This window comes from Phocoena sinus, chromosome 9 (assembly GCF_008692025.1).
Source record: "Phocoena sinus isolate mPhoSin1 chromosome 9, mPhoSin1.pri, whole genome shotgun sequence".
NCBI lineage: Eukaryota > Metazoa > Chordata > Mammalia > Artiodactyla > Phocoenidae > Phocoena > Phocoena sinus.
The window spans coordinates 51,458,693-51,476,218 of NC_045771.1; the positions used below are offsets into that span (position 1 = coordinate 51,458,693).

At 44.0% G+C, this 17,526-nt stretch overlaps 1 protein-coding gene across 1 annotated transcript in view; it reads left to right on the top strand.

Annotated features, from left to right (window-relative positions):
- The window catches only part of GSDME (gasdermin E), a 148,551-nt gene that overhangs the window by 32,420 nt on the left and 98,605 nt on the right, over window positions 1–17,526 (top strand). The window contains 1 exon segment of the mRNA XM_032642746.1: window positions 14,377–14,606. Coding sequence (XP_032498637.1) covers window positions 14,396–14,606 — 211 coding nt within the window. The 5' untranslated portion in view covers window positions 14,377–14,395.

Sequence of the window (17,526 nt, forward strand, 5' to 3'; positions counted from 1 at the left end):
TGTAGGCTGCCTCTTGAGGATTGTTTTGTTTTGTTTTCCATCTGTAAAATAGGGATAATAATACTTTATAGAGTTGTACAAAGAGTCGATGAAATAATGTTTATTAAGGACCATGCTAGACACAAAGTAAGCATTCAAAAAAATGTAGCAATTATAGATATCAGAACCTGGTGCCCCACTCTTCTAACTAAACTAAAAGTAGCAAAGTTGCGAAATAGTGGTTTCCTTTTTGTACACCTCCCCTGTATCTTACAACTGCCTGATCAAACTGCTATCCAGAAAGGATATCAACATTTACGCTTTAACGTGATTGTCTCATCTACCTGTGACTTCCTTTAGGGTTATCTACATTTCAAGCATATTTCTGATTCTAGAATGTGAGGCTTATTTCATAGCTGGGGGGAATGTTTGGCATTACCCTGTGTGGGCAGGGCTTTTTTGGTGAGGAGAGAGCAATGAGAAATGGAATCCAGAGAGATTTCAAAGACGTTTGTTGTTCTTTTCTGAATCCTTTGCCACAAGGTCCTTGATCAAAGGCTAGTCTTTCCAGGACACATTTCCCAACAACTTGCCCTCCCAAGTCAGAATTACTGGCTTCTTTTTAAACTTTTGCAGCAGGTCACTCCTCTAGTAGTTGTGAGCCATTTAAGGGCAGAGAATGCCGTTATTCAGGTACATAGTGGGCACTCAGTGATGTTTGTAAAATGGAATGGAATTCCAAGGAACCTGAAAATTAATGACAGCTACCACTTCAGGTATCTACTGGGTGCCAGATGAATCACGGTCAACATGTGAGTTAGGTGTTATCATCTCCACTTTCCAGATGAGAAAACGGAGGCTTGGAGGAGTAGTAAGTGCAAGTAAGAGGCAGAGATGGGACCCAAATTTAGTGCTTGTGCCAGCTCCAAAATCATGAAACTGCCAAGTCTTAATCAGCCACCTAAGTGACTCTGGGATTTGCCTGTTTGGTTGGTTTTCAGTGTGTGTATTAGTCAGGGTTCTCCAGAGAACAAAACCAATAGGATATATCTACATGGATATACAGATATATCCGTATAGATATATAAAATTTTCTGGGAAAAATTTTCTGTATATCTATATAGATATACAGAGATATAGCCTGTTTGGTTCTATATATAGATTATATCTTTATATGAGGAGATTTATTATAGAAACTGACTCACATGATAATGGAGACTGAGGGTCCCAAGATCCGCCATCTATGATCTGGAAAACCAGGGAAGCCAGTGGTATAGTTCAGTCTGAGTCTTAAGGTTGGAGCACCAATGTCCGAGGAGCACCAATGTCCGAGGGCAGGAGAAGACGGATGTTCTAACTCAGGTAGAGAGAGCAAATTTCCCTTCCCCTACCTTCGTGTTCTATTTAGGCCCTCAAGAGATTGGATGATGCCCACCCGCATTGGTGAGGGTGATCTTCTTTACTCAGTCTGTAGATTCAAATGCTAATCTATTTCCAGAAAACCCTCACACACACATGCAGAATGCCCAGCTATCTGGGCATCCCTTAACCCAGTCAAGTTGACACATAAAATTAACCATCACAGTGTTGATGTTTTTATTGCGGTTCGCGGGCCTCTCACTGTTGCGGCCTCTCCCGTTGCGGAGCACAGACTCCGGACGCGCAGGCTCCGGACGCGCAGGCTCAGCGGCCATGGCTCACGGGCCCAGCCGCTCCGCGGCATGTGAGATCTTCGCGGACCGGGGCACGGACCCGTGTCCCCCGCATCGGCAGGCGGACTCTCAACCACTGCGCCACCAGGGAAGCCCCTTTACTGCTTTTAATATGTGAACATTAGCAGAGGAAGATGGATTTACTTTCAGAAAGCAAGCCTACTTGAATTCTGAAGTCCCTGTGTATCCATTTCCTACTGGCTGTCTAGATTCCTCTGAGAAACCCAGCCTTGCAGTGAGGTGATAGGTGCAGGTCATCTGGAAAAAAAAAAAGAGAAGCTTGAAGATTTCAAAGTATGCTATCAGAAAAAAAAAATCCACTTCTACCAGCAGTTTGGAAGAATGTAAAATCTTTCATGGTGTCAAAGGTGCCCAGGGAGTGGCAGGGGCTGAGCTTCTGAAGCCGTTTTCTCATCATTCAGACTGACAAATTTATTGCACTGGTGCTTCTAGCAATCAGTCAAGATTGAATCAGGTGCCAAGATAAGTTTTTCTTGCCAAATTGTTTTTTCCATTGCAATTAGCCTTTTTAAGGACCTCACCAAATAACAAACGTGTATTCAATTCCCATTCTCCGCCTCCAGTTAAAACTCAGCGGAGAAGTTGTATCAGTAATAATTGTTACAGATAAAGTACCCCTCCCCCGCTCTATCACCAGTTTCTCCGTGTTTTCTTAGATATCCTTTAAAGCCAGCACAGGATTTTAAAAGTTTTAATTTTTTCATAGTATGCATTATATAATCCAAAAATAAATGATTTAAACTAAAAACAGTTCAGCTGTCTGGGTTGCCCTAATTGGGATTCTTTATAAAAGCTTTGAGGTTGTCCTATACCTATTTGTCCAATGCTTATTTGTCCTCTAAAAGCATTTTGAAGGTGAGCCCACTACTGCTCTCAGAAACCCGTTTCCTCTTTCTTCCTGGGCACCAGGACTACATCCTCCTGCCCCCCTTGTGATGAGCAGGACTGATTTCTAGGCAGAGGAAGGTACACAGGCAAAGCGCCAGGCCCATGAAACTCTCCCACGAGGGAGCCTCCAGGTTCTCTCCTTCTCAGCCTTCAGGAGATGCCCATGCCTGGCACCCTTGGCGGCCTTGAATTGCAAATGGCAGAGCCTCTCCAGGCTGGTTCCTGAAGGAACAGAGACTGACCTCCTTCATCCCCTCTTCCCACACTCAGGAGCTACCTTAGGTTGTTCACCGAGAAGAAATAAACTGCTCTGCTGTTTGAGCCATTGTAACGTGGGGTTTTATTTGTTTTGGCAGTTCACTTACCCTGACCCATTGCCTTTCCTTCACCTGGCTACCTTTCCTCTTCCACCACGTTACATGCTCTAGCCAAGCCTTCCCGTGGCATCTGACCATGGAACTTCCCACACTTCCTCCGTAGTGTTTATCTGTCTGCCTTCCCAGATAGTCTCCCACGCTCCATGAGGGCATGGACCACGTCTCCCTCACTCACCAGTATATCCCCAGTTTCTAATGTAGTGCTTGGCACATAGTAGGTCCTTAATAAATATTTGTTACATTAACAAAATGTCAGATGCATGGACTTTGCCTTTCTCTATGCTGGGGATAGCAAACTTGGATGCTTGAGTAATCTTTAAGAATAATGATAATGGGGTGAGAAAAACTTGTGCAGCAATAATGTTATTGCTGAATATTTCTAGAAACCTGACCTCTGGTGGAGGACTGCCAGTCTTCATTGCAAATCTCCTTTATGTGGACAATGGTATGTGTTTCTCCATGAACAATGAACAGAAAATATAGGAGTTGGTTTTTTTTTAAACTAACTTTGTTTATTATTATTTGTTTATTATTGTTATTTAATGGCATTCTGTTTCATAAAAACAAGTATACTAGAATGAAGATGTCTGGAAACTCTTCAGTCTTTCTCCCATTGAGAGGTAGAGTATAATTCCCCTGTCTTTGAATCTGGGCTTGCTTCAACAATAGAATGCTGTGGAAGTTACCTTCTGGGTTTTCAGGCGCTAAGTCATAAGACATAGCTTCTGCTTTGTTTCTTGGAATACTTGCTTTTGGAGCCCTGAGCCTCTATGTAAGACTTCCCCTAGATCACCATGATAAAGAGGCCACATGTAAGGGGTGTGGTTGATAACCCCAGCTGAGCACTGCCTTCCAGCCCTCCCTGCCAAGGCGTTAGACATGTGGGTGAAGTCATCCATCCTGGACCTTCCAGACTAGGCTATTCACTAGCTAAATTCTGCTGAGTGATCCCAGTCAATGCCACATCATACTGAAGAATCATTGAGCCGAGCCCTGACCCACAAAATCGTGAGCTGTAATAAAATGATGGTTGTTTCAAGCCACTAAGTTTTAGGGTAGTTTGTAGTGCAGTAAATAATAACTGAACAACAAATTACTTTATTTCCTTATTTGTCCAATCATATTTGCCTTGAGACTTTAAATTTGGACAATTTTGGTTGATCATTTTCTGGCCAACAAGTAAATTTCAGTTCTTCTTCTGTCTGTATCTGTACCTTGCAATTGAATAAGAGATGGTTGGGACATTGAAAGAAATGGGCTGTTAATTCTGGGCCATATTTAACCTTCCTTAAGCTTTTTATTTTAGAGTGGTAATTGGTAATATGCATTGGCAATGCAGTCTCCAGTTGCAAAAAAAAAAACACTTTTGGGATTCAGGGAAGTAAATTAAATTGGTTTAAAAATATATATCAATGTATGCCAAATTTTATTTTAAGTTATGTTAGTAGCAGTGTTCCTCTGGGAAGCAGTCAATATGGTAAAAGACAAAATTATACATAGGTGAAAATTTTTAGGTTCAACTTAAAAGTGACATTAACCAAAAAGTAATTAGTGAAGGAAAGGAAATGAACTTTTATTTAGGGTCTACAATGTGCTAAGTGCTTTTCGCACATCTTCTCTTTTAATCTCGCTATAGGCAATTTTTAAATGGGAAGTTAAAAATTTGCCCAAGGTCACTCAGCTGGTAAGTGGTAGGCTGGATTTGAACCAAATCTAACCGATGCAAAGCCCGTGTCTTATTTCTCCACCATGGAGGCATCTAAAAGAGTGCAGGTCTCTTCAAAAGTGGCTCCCAAAGAACTTGGAAGTAGTTAACAGCAGCCATGAAGAGCCGGTTGATTAGCATGTTCATTTATGAAATACACCCCAGTAATAAATTGTATCAATTTTTGCTGACCTTTACAAGTTGCTTATTCAGTAAGGGTCTGGGAAAAGAGTAGGAAATACACAACACCCCATAGATGTGTTTCAGCGGGTTCTATAAGTTGAAACATAGTTCACAGAGGGAATCTTATTAAAAGCAAACACTTGCATCACTATGACCACCCCAATTTATCTCCTGTAGAATTCTGTCATAGCTCCATTTTCCTAAAGGGATACATCTACAATGGGGTGAGAGCGTTGGGGTTGGACGTTATCTTTTTATTCATTTTTTTTCTAGTTGGGCTAAAATTCCTATCTTGCATTTGTCTGTCTGAAGTCTTCAAATACTTTAATAATAATAATAGTAATAATAATAAGCACAACTGTTCAAAAAATACAACAGAAATGTTGAGACTCTCAGTTTGGGCTGTGCCAGAATCCTGATCCCACCCATCAGGGACAGGAAAAGTAGCCGTGGGGAAGGGGACGGAGGGAACTTTCCTAAACACATTTCATCCCTCTCTCCCAACACATACATGGTCAAACACTGCTTGGTGGGGTAACTCTTATTGTGCTGCTTATTTTCTGAAGAGTCTGTACCGTCCGGTGGTTTTAAAGCTCAGATGGTGTTGTTACCGAACCAAACTTGGGTCCGCTCACTCTCACGCAGTAAAGGCAAACTACTGACATTGGGTTGCGGTGAAGGAAAGTGCAGTATTTCAGGGCACAAAGCAAGAGTTCAGGATGGCTAGTGCTCAAAACACCCGAGCTCCCCAGTGGGTTTCACCAAAGCATTTTTAAAGGCCGGGTGAGGGAGGGGTGTTCCAGGGTATGTGATGGTGAGGTAACAGGGTGGTGTCACAGGGGTTAACGTTATCAGTCCTTAGCTGCCAGCAGGTCTGGTCATGGTCATCAAGTAGTTAATTTCTTCCATTTGGTGGTGGTTTAAGCATCTGTAAAACAACTCAGGAAATGTGCATCAGATACTACTCCTTCAGTACTGCTGAGAGGAGCTACAGCAGAGGATATGGGGTAAGGGGGTCTATTCCTGGAAGGCCCCATAGGATCCTGCTCTGTTACAGTGTCAAATGATCTGGGTTTAAATCTTGGCTCTATCTCTTTTCAGGTGGGTGGGCTTCCCATCTTTTGCCTCAGTTTACTCATTTGTAACTTGGACCTCCAACCAGTTGCTGTGAGAAGTAAATGAATCCATCAACGCATGTAAGGTACTTAGAACCACGCTTGGTGACAGTAATTAGAAAGTGCTACATAAATATTAGCTGCTGATCTTATACTATCTTCCTCAAGCATTTAATTGAAAGCCAGTGGACAGGACAAAAAAATAAAGCAAAGAATTTGAAGCCATTGAGTAACTGTTGCACCACAAATCTCAGGTACTCTCAGTTACAAGTGGTTACCTATCTAGACAGAGGGCTGGGCTTATTGGTGGGAACTTCATGAACACGCTGCTTATAAGGATGTTCTTGAGGTTAATGGCCAAGGTCAGGAGACAGTAACCTCTGTAACAAGTCAGAGTCATCACTGTATAATTTTGAGGACAGAGAACCAATAGCATAGGTTAATAAGTCTCTTGACAGGGCCAAGACAGTGATTCTCTTTTTCTTCCACTGTCTAATCTCTTTGGCCAGGCAGGCCACCAAAAGGGGACCACCTCTCTTGACCATTTCAAGTCACTCATTCATCCAACAACCATTAATTAATTGTTCACCTACCCTGTGCCAAGTACTGCAAAGATGAGTGAGACCCTTACAGTCTAGAAACAAGAGGATGCGTTAATTAACTCAACAATTATTTACTATCAACCATCCATCAGGTACTATGCTAGTTGCGGGGTATAGTGAACAAAACACACGCCTCCCCTCGTGGAGCTGACATTATCCTCCCCTTGTGGAGGGGAGCTGACGTTATCCTCCCCTCGTGGAGCTGACATTCTAGGGAAGAGAAACATAATGCATGAAGTAAGTATGATGTGTATGGTCTATCAGATGGTGATTAGTGCAAAGGAGATAAAGCAGGCGAGGAACTAGGGCGTGTTCCTGTAGGGTGGTGGACTGGCTGTACTTTTAATTTGAATAGTCAGGGACAGATTTACTGACAAAAATATAAGGAGGTGGGGTAACTAACCTAAGGATATGCCCAGAGCATATGGGGACCTCGTTCCAGGCCCTGTGGAAGAACTCAATACTCCTGAGCGCAAGTTCTCGGAGCTCACTCCTCCGGCCGCCCCGCCGGGCTCCAGGGGGCGGGGACGAAGCAAAGGTCCCGCCGCCCGCCCTCTTCCCTCGCGATCCCCGCCCCGGCCCAACCCGCGGGGCTTCTAAGACTCGGCAGGCTGCGGGCGCGGGGCGCGAGGCTGCAGGGAGGTAAGTGCGGGCGGCTCGGCTCGGCTCCGGCCCTGACCTGACCTTGGGGAGCCGAGCCCGCGCGGCTCTTTCTCTAGGGGACACCCTTCCGTCTGCCCCTTAGTCCTATGGGGTTCGAATGGGTGGGCTGCCCGCAGCTGGACCGCCGGCCCCATGGCGTCCCCTCCTCGTCCGCGTTCCCAGCCCCCGTCTCTGTCCCCCGACCCCATTCCCATCCCCTTTCCTCCCCCTTCCCACTGCTACTTCCTTCCCTGGGTGTTGCTAGGGCAGCGGGTACTTACTGTCCGCCCCCCAACCCTTTGCGCCCTCTCCCCACTCTTTGTCTTCCGGTTTCTCCTCCGGGTGCGCTAGGCTGTCCGTGGCCGGGCGCTGGGGCGCTTATGTGCGTGGAAGGAAGGCGGGGGCCGGCGTGGAATTCACTCTCTGGGCTGGACCAAGTCCCCATCCCTGGGGTGCTGGATACTGGGCCCCGAGCTTGTGGGGGAGGCCAAGCCCCTCGGGAGTTCTTGGCCTGGGTGGGATGACATCACCGCTGCTCACGGGGCCTCAACGTGCGGATCCCAGACCCCTTCCCATCTGCACCTGACCGGGAAAGACCAGAGGGCGGTCTTAGAAAGGCGCTGGTTGTACAGTGTTCAAAAAAACCTCTCATTGAGAGTCTACTCTGTTCAGAGGACTGTTCAGAGGGGCGGATGCCTTGGGATCGATGCCTTTAAGAGATAGTCTAGTTGGAGTGGAATGAAATATTGCTGTTAGGTCAGAGAAACAGCTGAATAAATGTAGAGTAAATTAATCGTTTTCCAAAGCCACCGCCAATGAACTCTTCTCGTAAAGGAAAACAGCCGGGAGAAGATGAGCCCAGCCAATTAGAGAGATCTGAGAAATGCGGCCCAAGCCCCCAGCTGCTGCCCTTAGCTCGCCTGCTTTAGGAGGAAGCCTTATGGTTTCCAAAAGTGCTTTTCTTTTTGTTCTTTTTGAACCCTCAAGGGGACCAGAGGGTTCTTTATTCTTAATCAGTCTCCTGTTATCCACTCCACTTCCTAAAAGCCTTCGCTGCCTTTGCCTTGACTCCTTTTTCAATCTCATGCCTGTCTTGCGATCATCATTTGTTTTTTATTTCGGATTTTTATTTTAGAAAGAAATGATGGAGTACCTTGTCTTTAATTTGCCTTCTTATTATAAAAATGAAGGTACTGGGCTGTAAGCACCGGAAGATGCAGAAGGACGACACCTCTGTTTTAATTTAATAGACTCAATTTCACTTTATTTAGAAAACTAAATTCAAAATGTGCTGAAGTTGTTAGGAGACAAGTACTAACAGCGGTGTCTCATTTTCCTAGATAATGAAGAAATAGTGTGTTTCATAGCCATGGTTTTTGCTTCCGCCATAACTGAAGTTTACCCTTTTGAGCACCTTTTCTTACTTTACAAAACAAATTATATGTAGTCCACATTCAAACAAACAAACAAACAAACAAAACCTGACTGCGGAGTTGGCAGAGCAGGGTGGTCCAGGGCTCAGGCTTGGGCGGCAGGTGGACCTTGTTTGGAATCTGGTCTCAGCACTATTTTTCTACTTGACATTCAGTGACTTCTAGTCAGAGACCTCTGGGAACACAGGTGGAGTTGAAGGGGATGGATCATTGCTCGCTGAATGAGGAAGACTTCGCTCCATGGGGAACCCTGGGCGTCTCCGTAACTGAGTGCAGAAAGGAGTTACAGGATTTGGGCTTGTAGGCGATTTGGGGGAGAGTTTAAGCAGATAGGACTTTGCTCTGAATTGGGTACTGTCAGAAAGTGAGGGAAATTCTCTGGAGTATCTTCATAAATCTTATCTGAAAGGAGTGAGGCTAAAACTGTGGTTGGCCGAGAACCGCAGTCACTTGTGCTTAGAGTTGGTGGGGATGGTGGGAGTGTTTGGTCATTTTTGTGGTTTAGACAGTGTTCGTATCTTGTCTGTGGTCAGATAAGACTATGAGAGGTCTTGTTTTCGTCTTGATTTATCATGACCCCAGAGTGCCCTTGCCAGATGTCGACGTTCTGTGATGTTCACGTTCACCAGGAAAACGCCAGGCCAGTGCCAGCAACCCCAGGGCTAGCTGATGGTACCAGACAGGCTCTTGGATGTCAGGGCTGCTGCTTTTTTTCTTGTTATCTTGGGCAAGTTACTTAACATCTTTGAACTTTAGTTTCCACATCTGTAAAATATGGACGATGCCTACTCAGGGTTGTCGTGGAGATTAAATGAGGAAATGTGTAGAAAGGACTTAGCCCAGTACCTGGCACACAGCAGGTACTCGATATACAGTTGCCCCCCGCCCCCTCCTCCGCCCTTTTAGTGGATTTCGATGTTCAGGTTTCTTTCCTAGAACTATTCACGCAGAGGCCCAGTGATCAACTAGAGCTGCTCCAGAGAAGAATCCTGAATTGGGTATTAGGAAGAAGCGGGTCCTTTGCAACTCAAAAATGTGATCATTCCATCACTCTGAATCAGTCTTGAGGACGGACACGTGTGATTGTAGTATCTTCTTATGCTATCATTACCTTGGCAACTATTTTTACGAGTCTTTGTTCCCAGGAGCCAGTGGTCCCAGTGGGCCATGTACTCTTCTGACTTTGTGTTGTTGTCATGGTTTCTTGGTCTCTTCCTCTTATGTCTTTTGTCCAGGAGTCTCATTCGAGCTTGTATATCCTTACCACCTTCACTTTGGCTCTCTGGGTTCTAATCTGCTTCAAGCTGGGAAGCCACATAGGCAGACAAGTAGGAACTGTTGGCTAATGGAATTCTTCAGGCCCCAAATGAGAGAGCCCAGGATCTTCGCTACAGCTGTGAAGTGCAGTGGGGTTTTAGGCCATGAGCATTTTGAGCTTGGTCTCTCATGAGGCCATTTTCATCTCCTTCCAGGTTGGAGCATTTTGGAAATTTGAATCCAAAGTCTAACTTCTACTTGAGACATTATTGTGCTTGTCTGTGCCAGGCAACATGGGTTCTAGATCCTTTGGTGGGCCCTGGGCATATTATTGAATCTTTCCTGGCTGGACAGTTACTTTAGATGTTTGAGAATCAGACAACAGCTTATTGGCTCCCAATGCCACATGATAAACTGTATTGTATTAAATTTCTAGCATATATTGTACTTTGGCTCATCTCTCTATTCCATTGAAGGATCCTAGGAATAAAGAAAAAAGCAATAGAAAATGGGCTAAAGACACAGTTAGGAAAAAGATATATTAAAAAGGCTTTAAACAAAAGATGCTTGATTTCACTTGTATTAAAATAACATGACTTAAAACTATACTGAGGGACTTCCCTGGGTGGCGCAGTGGTTAAGAATCCACCTGCCGATGCAGGGGACACGGGTTCGAGCCCTAGTCCGGGAAGATCCCACATGCTGCGAAGCAACTAAGCCTGTGCTCCACAACTACTGAGCCTGCGCTCTAGAGCCCGCGAGCCACAACTGCTGAAGCCTGCGTGCCTAGAGCCCATGCTCCGCAATAAGAGAAGACACCGCAACGAGAAGCCTGCGCACTGCAACGAAGAGTAGCCTTCGCTTGCCGCAACTAGAGAAAGCCCACACACAGCAATGAAGACCCAGTGCAGCCAAAAATAAATAATTGATTAATTAAAAAACAAAAGATATTGGCAACTGATCTACGCGACCCCACCAAAAAAACAAAAAAAAACAGAAAACTACACTGAGATACCATTTCTCACCTATGAGGCTGAAAAAAAATACAAAAGATTGATACCATACTCTGTTGCTGAGACTGATACTTTCATACCTTATTGGTGAGACTGCAAAATGGTACAACCTGTAAATTATAGATGCATTTACCATTGGTCTAGTGATCCCTCTTCTAGAAATCTCCCTTCAGATACTCTTGCCCATGTAGGAAGAAGACATACATTTAGCAGTATTTAGTGTGGCTTTTTTTTTTTTTTTTTTTTTTTCTTTTTGCAGTACGCGGCCCTCTCACTGTTGTGGCCTCTCCGGTTGCGGAGCACGGGCTCCGGACGCGCAGGCTCAGTGGCCATGGCTCACGGGCCCAGGCGCTCCGCAGCATGTGGGATCTTCCCGGACCGGGGCACGAACCCGTGTCCCCTGCATCGGCAGGCGGACTCTCAACCACTGCACCACCAGGGAAGCCCTAGTGTGGCATTTTGAAAATAATAAAAACTTAGAAATTACCCAAGTGATCAGCAATACTGAACAGGTTAAATAAGCAATGGTACATCCATGTGAAGGGGTACTATGAAGCTGTATTATGCAGAAGGTTCTAACCGTGGAAAGATCTCCAGGATATATTGCCACATGACAAAGTAAGATGCAGAAAGTGTGTACACTTCTTTTTACTTACATTTGTATAAAGAAACGTGAAGGTGATATACCTGAAGGGGAGAGGGGTGAAAAGGTAGATGGGACCTGGGTAGAAATGGGATTTCTCAGTGTATATCTTTTTCCATAGTTTAGATATTAGAGCCAAGTAAATACATTGTGTTTTCAAACATAGTAATAAAAAAAAAAAGCCTCTAACTTTACCTTCACAAGGAGAATATTCTGAGTTCCTTGATTGAATAAACCTGATTCTTATAAAAACATCCAAAGCAATAGCCACTTCCATTAACTCTTTTTAAAGCAGCCTACACTGTCAAGAGGCCGTATTTGATGCTAGATTGAAAAAGAAAACTAAAAATTAATTTAGGAGTTCTCTTTCTTCATCCTCTAATCCCTTTGGGGAGGATTGGTGTCATTACTAAGGCTTTGTTGCCCATAGCGGATGGGTTTGGGTTTTATTATTTTTTAATGGCAAGCCCGATTTGGCTTCTTCAGAAACCTGTTTAATCTGAAGGCAAGTTAGTGAACTCCCTTCCAGGTTGTCCCAGGAAAGAATAAAAACCATAAAAATGGAGATCCTGATAGCCATGGTGAACTGAGGCAGGTTCTGCTGTGGCTCTTCTCTTGGACAAGCAGGGTAAAATCCCCCAGGTCATTGGGAGACCTTATTTTGTTAAAAGTTCTTTCCTTGTGTTTGACAAAATAAACCTTACACCTTACCCTAGATGCGCTCCCAGCAGTTACTGTCTTACTGTTCCCAGCAGTCTGCTTCCTTCTGGATCCCTCTCTCGGTAGCTGGCATCTCCATCTCATCAGCCGACCCAGGCCTGAGCTAGCCGCAGGCCAAGCTGGGGAGTCTCCTCTCTTTCATCAGCACCTTCACATCCAACCAGACTTCTCGGGAAACCACCAAACCAGCATCTTTTCTACCCTTACACCACCAACGTAGTTCAGCATCATTGTGTGTTGTCTAATTGTTCCCTTCCAGCTGGTTTCCTATTTTGCTTCCAGAAGATCTTTCTAAGTGACCGCTCTGATCACACTGTTCCCTATATAACCCCTCCAGTGGCTCCTGCTGCCCTGGTTCCCCCAGAGGAGGCACAGGCCTTCAGGACCAGGACTGAGCCTTCTTCATTCTTATCCTTTGCGCTTCCCCTCTCTAGAACCTGGCAGTGCAGTGCAGGAACCAGTCCCAGAGCTTGCAAAGCAACTCTCGGTCTGTCAAAGAATTGGTGATGGGCATATCTACACAAAACCATGTCTCCTGGACATCACGACCTTGCTGGTCCCAAATATTGCTTGTACACCGATTCAATAAATATTTTGATAAATGAAAAAATGAGTGCTCTGATATAAGAACAGGGTTAGTTGGCTATACAATAATATAAGAAAAGGTACTTTAGAGAAGAACTAGCGATAGTGAAACAATTTTTTTTATGCCCTTGAGAAGATTCATGGTAAAGAAAAGTGGGTTGAACTAATTAACATCTAAGATTATCTCAGCTCTTAAATTCTATGATTTTGTTATCTATGTGACTGCCAGACACCAGGTTACAAATATAAATAAAACACAATTCTTGTGCATTAGACATTTTAACTGTTGACTATAGTTTTAAAAAAATCTTTCAATTTGTGCTTTTTTAATAATGATTATGTGTGTGTGCACGCATATGTATATATTCATATGCATATGTACAGCTATGAGCAGTTTATATATTGTGAATTGTTTATAACCTTTGCCCATGTATCTACTACAGTATTTGTAAAACTTGATGTGGTTTGTAAAAGTTTTTTGTATATGTTAAATGTTCTGGTTCTTTGTTTTATAAGTATTTTCTCAGTTTGCCATTTGTCTTCCTAAAGGCCCTTTCTCATCCTACAATTGTACAAATATTTGTTTGCATTTTTTTCTAGTACTTTATGGTTTCACTTTTCCTTAAAAACACTCTAATCCACTGAGGATTTGCTCTTTTGTATGGCATGAGTTAGGGATCTGACTTTATTTTTTTCCAGATGTTTAGCCAGTTGTTCTGACACCATTTATTGAATAGTATATACATCTTCCACTGAATGTAGTACTTTTATATCTTCCAACATGTCTCTTTCTTTTTTTTCCCTCTGGCTGAAGAGTGACTGGGTTTTCCTTTCTGGAGTTAAAAGTAATAGCTAGTCACTTCCCATTTATGAACAGGGGACATCACACAGTGTAGAGAAAAAGCACATTTGACCCTTCAAAGAAGTGGTCATAAGTAAGATGCAAATTGGGGTAGTCAGTACGCTGTTCAACAGACATTCCCAGGTCTCTGCCTTCCAAATACTTGGTAGGATTGTATTTCCTGACCATTGTGGTTGGCTGAGGCCATCTGCCTAGTTCTGACAAATTGTGAGTGGACGTGACGTGTGTCAGTTTTGGGCCAGAGCATTTAGTTGCTGGTGTGAGACTTTTCAGAACTCTCTTTCCTGTTGGCTGATGACATGCTATTCAAGATGGCGGCTGCCCCTTCAGCGTGGATCCCTGAATGGCTACGAGGAGCAAAGCCTTCCTGTCCTGTTTTGGACGTGTAGTGTGAGCACTAAATAAACCTTACTGGTTATACACCACCGAGATTTGGAGGCATAACCTAGCCTATCCTGATTTATATACATATTCTCTTTCAGTATTTCAATTTGATTTTTTAGACATCAACTGAACTCAAACTAGAGGCTTCTCTAAGGAGAAGGTATTCTTTCATGTATACTGATTGATACTAGGGAGAAATAAGGTAATTTTAGAAAAAAGTCACGAAATAACAACTTCCTGTATATTTTTTTTCAGGTAATCTGGAGCTCTCAAAATGTTTGCCAAAGCAACAAGGAATTTTCTTAGAGAAGTTGATGCTGGAGGTAACCTGATCACAGTATCAAATTTGAATGACTCTGATAAATTACAACTTCTAAGTCTGGTGACCAAGAAAAAGAGATTGTGGTGCTGGCAGAGACCCAAATACCAGTTTTTATCTGTCACCCTGGGAGATGTACTCACAGAAGACCAGTTTCTGAGTCCAGGTATGTTTCTTTGGTTATATTGTACAATTAGTTCCAGAACAGGAGATGATTCTTCTTTTAGACACATGTTGTCTTGAGTGACTGTAAGGCGATACCTTATAATCAGTTCTCCTGTTTCTTTGCCTACTGTTTTAAAAACGTATCCTTCCGTAAAATGAGAAAATTCTGCAGGCCTGACATGAAAAGTTATAGCTTAATATTTAAGAAATAATATTGCAGTTTTGGTATAAAAGTACAACATGCTCATTTGTAGATGTTGTGGCCCCTCAGCATGAGTGGGTTGGTTTTACCTCCCCAAATTTGGTTTGGTGTTGAGGTTGGTGATGCCACGTATCCATCAGGAGGGTGTGAAAAGTTTTATTACTCACATAACGAAGCTTTTCTGGGGACAGCATGGCAGGTTCCCAAGGCTGGTCCAAAAATAGCTAGAGAGAAGGAGGGGATAAGAGATGGGCTCAGTTTCTCTAATGAGTAGGAGGTGTGGTGAGGGTTCTGCATGTAGGCTGGGGCTTACAACTTTTCAATTTCCTGCCGGTGCCAATGGAGAGACCACCTGGGGTTTCTTACCCTGCTGCCCAGATGTGTAACAGAAAGAAAAGAGGGGGTGGTGGGCTTGAAACGTTAAGCATCAAAAATGGGGAGTTTGACCCATTATTACAGAGGAGCATGTATAAAATATAGAAAGGCAAGAAAACAAATCAACAAAAATTCCTCCATCAAGTGTTAATTCCCATTAACGCTTGGATTGTAACTTTTCTTTCTCTGCATCTAATTTTTTAAAAACAAAATTGGAAACATACTACATATAATTTTTATATACTCCTCATTTATTTTTTTATTTTTTTGCGGTACACGGGCCTCTCACTGTTCTGGCCTCTCCCATTGCAGAGCACAGGCTCCGGACACGTAGGCTCAGCGGCCATGGCTCATGGGCCCAGCTGCTCTGCGGCAGGTGGGATCTTCCCGGCCCGGGGCATGAACCCGTGTCCCCTGCATCGTCAGGCGGACTCTCAACCACTGCGCCACCAGGGAAGCCCTCCTCATTTATTTTTAATTTTTATTTATTTACTTTTTTGCGGTATGCGGGCCTCTCACTGCTGTGGCCTCTCCCGTTGCGGAGCACAGGCTCCGGACGCACAGGCTCAGCGGCCATGGCTCACGGGCCTAGCCGCTCCGTGGCATGTGGGATCTTCCCGGACCGGGGCATGAACCCGTGTCCTCTGCATCGGCAGGCGGACTCTCAACCACTGTGCCACCAGGGAAGCCCCTCATTTATTTTTTCTTTCTTTTTTTTTTTTTTAAATTAATTAATTTATTTTTGCTGTGTTGGGTCTTCGTTTCTGTGCGAGGGCTTTCTCTAGTTGTGGCAAGTGGGGGCCACTCTGCATCGCGGTGCGCGGGCCTCTCCCTATCGTGGCCTCTCTTGTTGCGGAGCACAGGCTCCAGACGCGCAGGCTCAGTAGTTGCGGCTCACGGGCCCAGTTGCTCCACGGCATGTGGGATCTTCCCAGACCAGGGCTCGAACCTCTGTTCCCTGCATTAGCAGGCAGATTCTCAACCACTGCGCCACCAGGGAAGCCCCTCATTTATTTTTTATTTAACGTTATATGTTTTCCTTCACGGGTTTAACTATTTCTTAGTACTGTTTTCGACAGTGTGTATGCACCCTAATTTGCTTAACCAGTCCAATTTAGTGCTTCACAAATAAGGCTGCAATGAATATTGTTATCTGAATTTTCGTTGTTGTTTTTCCTTTAAGCAATTGCTTTAGCACAGATGCTTTTTTTGATTAAAATTCTGCTATTTTTTTTAATGTCTTTATTGGAGTATAATTGCTTTACAATGTTGTGTTAGTTTCTGCTGTATAACAAAGTGAATCAGCTATATGTATACATATATCCCCATATCACCTCCCTCTTGCGTCTCCCTACCACCCTCCCTATCCCACCCCTGTAGGTGGTCACAAAGCACCGAGCTGATCTCCCTGTGCTATGTGGCTGCTTCCCACTAGCTATCTGTTTTACATTTGGTAGTGTATATGTGTCCATGCCACTCTCTAACTTTGTCCCAGCTTACCCTTCCCCCTCCCCGTGTCCTCATGTCTGTATCTTTATTCCTGTCCTGCCTCTAGGTTCATCAGAACCATTTTTTTAAAATTTTAGATTCCATATATATGTGTTAGCATACGGTATTTGTTTTTCTCTTTCTGATTTCACTCTGTATGACAGACTCTGGGTCCATCTACCTCACTACAAATAACTCCATTTCATTTCTTTTTATGGCTGAGTAATATTCCATTGTATATATGTGTCACATCTTCTTTATCCATTCATCTGTCAGTGGACACTTAGGTTGCTTCCATGTCCCGGCTATTGTAAATAGTGCTGCAGTGAACATTGTGGTACATGTCTTTTTTTTTTTGCAGTACGTGGGCCTCTCACTGTTGTGGCCTCTCCCGTTGTGGAGCACAGGCTCCGGATGCGCAGGCTCAGCGGCCATGGCTCACGGGCCCAGCCGCTCCACGGCATGTGGGATCTTCCCGGGCCGGGCCACAAACCTGTGTCCCCTGCATTGGCAGGCGGACTCTCATCCACTGTGCCACCAGGGAAGCCCCATGTCTCTTTTTGAATTATGGTTTTCTCGGGGTATATGCCAGTAGTGGGATTGCTGGATCATATGGTAGTTCTATTTTTAGTTTTTGAAGGAACCTCCATACTGTTCTCCATAGTGGCTGTATCAATTTACATTCCCACCAACAGTGCAAGAGGGTTCCCTTTTATCCACACCCTCTCCAGCATTTATTGTTTGTAGATTTTTTTTTTTTTAGATTGAGAGTGTTTTATTATTTATTTATTTATAGCTGTGTTGGGTCTTTGTTTCTGTGCGCGGGCTTTTCTCTAGTTGTGGCGAGTGGGGGCTA